This window comes from Colletotrichum fioriniae (genome assembly GCF_027942845.1).
Source record: "Colletotrichum fioriniae strain IMI 355084 chromosome Unknown scaffold_15, whole genome shotgun sequence".
In the NCBI taxonomy this organism is placed as follows: domain Eukaryota; kingdom Fungi; phylum Ascomycota; class Sordariomycetes; order Glomerellales; family Glomerellaceae; genus Colletotrichum; species Colletotrichum fioriniae.
The window spans coordinates 723,794-727,775 of record NW_027076851.1 but is presented as its reverse complement, the minus strand read 5'-3'; the positions used below and the strand labels follow the sequence as shown (position 1 = coordinate 727,775).

The window sequence follows — 3,982 nt, the reverse complement described above, 5'->3', positions numbered from 1 at the left end:
CCCAGCCATTTCGGCAAAAGCCAGATATCAAAATTCGTCCCCCATCATCAAAGTCGTAACGATCGAAAGTAGGTTAGTCATCCCAAAAAGAGAAATCAACCAAGATAAGAAGTGAAAGTGAAATGGTGGAGTCCTGGATGTATCTGCCCCCTAGAGTTCGATATCAAAGAACCCCGGAGAGGCATATGCAAGTAACACCCAGAGTCGCCCATGGTAGTTTGATGTCAAGTATTTCCAAAAAAGAAGAAAAGGAGCGATCTGGTGAATGAGTGCCGCTGGATACATTCCCTCCGTAGGGGAACGTGTCCTTGAGGACAAGGAAATGTGTGGTCATGATGGAACCGTCTAAATTCTCGTGCGCGAGTCCGAATGCTTCCTGACCGCAAATGGCTGCCGCTACGAACCCCGTGATGTATGGTAGTCTAGCAGCCACATGCTTGTTGATGCGATGCTGAGAGGTATAAAAATGAGGTGAAACAATCTGCTCCGGACGCCATGTATGCAAAGAAATGCCCCCCGGTGGGTATATGGGTATGATGCGCCTGGGAAAGTCCCAAAGTTCTCCCAAAAGACCTACTTCGACATAGAAATGAGGCGCTCAGGCCGTTTCCCCAACGCAGAACAGCTCGATCTCGCCAACGCCTCCTGGCGCAGTGGCGCGAGCTCCCTCTCGCCATTCGATAAAGGCGATCTGAATGTCATCGTCACTGGCAATAGTGACAAAGTCGCCATCCTCGTCCTGGTATCGGAGCTTCAGCATGCCCTTGCTAATACTGCTGTTTGTGAACCGTGCAAGTTTGGCGTCGATGCGATCAATCAAAGACTGGTATGTGATGTTGAATGCAACAACCAGGGTGACGTAATTGCCGCTGTCGACAAAGTTCACCTTGACCTTCAACTGCGTGGGAATCGGCAGGTCGGGGCTGGCAAGCGGGTTTGACTGAGACCCGCTGATCCCGCCGGTGCCAAGAGGAGGGGACAACATCGCATTCATAGACGCAGCCGCGTCGATGCTGAGCTGTCGGTCATGAACAGAGTTTGGCGTTCCCTGACGGGGATAGATTGGCTGAGCTGGGAACTGTGACATGGTGCCACCGTAGCTTCCGGACTGCTGGTGGCCGTACTGGCGTTCTCGCTGAGCGCCCGGGCTCTGAGTGTTTGACCTGATGGGAACGTCATTAACCCTGGGCGAGCCGGTCTGCGACCGCGGGATATTCTGATCGTGGGCTGGGTGCAGGTGGGCTGGGATGCCAGGCACCGCCGGAACAGGAGTGCCCCCTTGAGTGCGACGAATGTTTCCGGGAGCGTTGATATCAGGAGTGCTGTACGATCTGCTGCGCTGCTGCTGTGCCGCGCTCTGGCTATTGGAGGCCATTGCCGGCAAAGAGGGTCCGCGAGGATTCCGGTGCTGTGAAGAGCCGTCCCTCGAGGGAGCTCGAGGCATCGCGGGGGCCGTGTATCTCTGATTGGGGTCTTCCCACCCGGGCTGAGGGGTCAGTGACTTGGGGAATTGGTATCCTGGATTAGGGAACATATTGCTAGCGGTACTCGTGCGCGAGGAAACAGGCGAATCGGCTACAGGTGAAAAGTAAGAGTCGCCGCCGCGGGCCCCAGGTGAAGAAGCACCCGGAGCAGGCACTTGGGTCGAAAGACTGAGAGGCGCTGGTGGTTGCGGAAGAGGGAATCTAGGAGGCGGAGCCCTCACCATACCGGCAAGACTCTCATTAGTTGCGGCGCGTTGCCGCAGGCTTGTGCTTGATGCGTTGCGAGGCAACATGCTGCCTCCTGTGGACTGAGTCGGCATGGGGAACTGGGCAGGGGCAGAGGCAGGTGGCCACAGTTCCTCGTCATCGTCATCGTCTTGCTGGTTAAGATACGGGTTCTCGAGCTTGCCAGCGTTTTCGCGTGTCCAAGCAAAGTCGGGTGCCGCCGAATCGGGACTCGTAGCAGATTTGTTGGGCGTGTTCTCCTTACGTTGCGCCTCAAGGGCGACTGCCCATTTCTTCATCTGCTCCTCGTTGGTGTACTTGATCATGAAGTTCTCCACGCCAGGGTCACCTTTCCACCAGATTTGGACAATGTAGGATCCTGTGGGTTGGTTAGTAACCGAGGCTTTGAAGGGTATGGTTAATTCCACCACATACCAGGCTTTGCGAGGGAGACGATGTCAGTAACGTTCGTCATGAAGATCCTGCCCTTCAACTGGAGTCTCGCATTCTTGTTCCTGATCTTAGGCCCGGTAGATCTTGTCTTGTCCTTCTTGTCCCTGCTCTTGTTCGCCGAAATTTCCTTGCAGCAGAGTAGTATGCATTCGAAGAGGTAAATCTCGTACTACGAAAATCAGCGTTTGGTCCTGGTTGGGGATTGCTCTTTGGTGGTGCGAAACTTACGTCCTTTTCTTGCTCGCTCTTCCCTGTAACGACGGTGTAAACACCATGCATCAGCAACCTGCCAAACTGCTCCACGCGATGATTCTTCCAGTCATCGACACGGTTTCGCAAATCGTCTAGAGCCTCGTCCAAGAGATCCCGGTTGACTTCTTCGTTAGCCTTTGAAAGAACGCGTTCTGCGGACTCGATACCGCCTGCCAAATCGGCCTTGATATCCTCATCCTCGCTCTTTTTCATCAAGTCCTTCAATAATAGAGGGTACTTGACGAGACGCTGCATGGGCTTGAGGAGGAAACCATCCAAGGTGTTGAAGTCTGCGGCCACAGGGTGCCCACTAGCCTTGATCTGGTCAAAGACTTGGTTGGCGACTTGGGCTGCTTTGCGCTGGTTGGCGATGAAAGGACGGTAGATGTCGAATGCATCTTCGTACGTGACAAATGGAGCACCCCAATGCTGTACAGTCTTGGGCATGGAGTTCGTCGTCTCGACACGGATCAGGAATCGGCGCTGGAAATCCAGGATCGCGTTAATGTTGAGGAAGATCTGATGAATGGTGTCGCCAGTAATTATTCCCTTCGTCTCCAAGCTACTCTTCAGGTCGTAGAGATTCTCCAAATCTTGGACATATTTCCGCTCCGTGTCTACCAGTTCCTTCACGATATGATCCCGGTAGCTCAGCTTGGAGCCTGGTTCCATAGGAAGGTCATCTTCGGGGTAAGGCTGGAGCTGCAACAAGAGGCCCCGTTGCTCAGCGATGTCGAGAACGTAATTGACGACTTGGGTGGTCTAAGATAAGGTTAGATGAGGCTATCCTTACTTTACGTGGTTGATGGTGATTTTGAGGTAGAGGTCCCCGTGGAGAAGAGACATCAGTCGTTTCGCATACCTTGACAAAACCAGTCGTGTCATTTCCTAGTACGTCGCTGATGACGAAGCATTCCGCCGATGGTATACCCAAATCCTTGAGACACGCCTGAATGAACTTGAAGAGGGCAATCTTCGCCTTTTTACTGTCGCTGGCACTGGCGTTTGCGCCTTCGATCTCGAGGGGCTTCTCTGGTTGGAGGGCGTTGTAAATGTCGAGTAGCGGATAACCGGTGCGGAACAGGGCCCACAGTGATTCGACAGGGTCATTGGGGTCGAGCTCTTGCAGATAGGGGTCGAAGCCAGGTACCTGTGATAATCGCTGCTTCAACGACATGCAAATCTGGTAAAGGGACCTCGAGGCATCGGCCTTTTGGTTGATGATGTTGGCTGTAGCCTGAACGGGACCTCCATTTTGCGGGGGCGTCACCGTGGATGCGCTATTGAAGGAGGCGAGAGAGCCAGAGGATGTGTACGCTGTCGAGCCGGAAAGCTGGCTGGCGCGGGGCGCATTACTCATGGTATTGGGTAGGCCGCCAATTCCGTTGGATTGCTGGAATACAGGAGCCGTGTTTGTTCTTAGGAGAGGAGCATGAGCCATGACGTCCTAACCCATCCGGTGAATGGAGGGGAGAGGATGTAAGGACACGATGGTCGACGACAACGACGACGACAACGAAGAGGGTCGGGGGTCGTGCGAGAGCCGAGGGGCGAGGCGGTGGAGGATC

At 54.1% G+C, this 3,982-nt stretch overlaps 1 protein-coding gene across 1 annotated transcript; it reads right to left on the bottom strand.

Annotated features, from left to right (window-relative positions):
* Positions 1 to 598: 598 nt before the first annotated feature.
* CDC24 (Guanine nucleotide exchange factor for Cdc42p) lies at positions 599 to 3,774 on the bottom strand (the record flags this gene model as incomplete). Its single annotated transcript, XM_053189219.1, has 4 exons — positions 599 to 2,088; positions 2,145 to 2,331; positions 2,391 to 3,176; positions 3,277 to 3,774. 4 exons carry the CDS (start codon positions 3,772 to 3,774, stop codon positions 599 to 601), a joined length of 2,961 nt encoding a protein of 986 aa, XP_053053207.1.
* Positions 3,775 to 3,982: the final 208 nt, after the last annotated feature.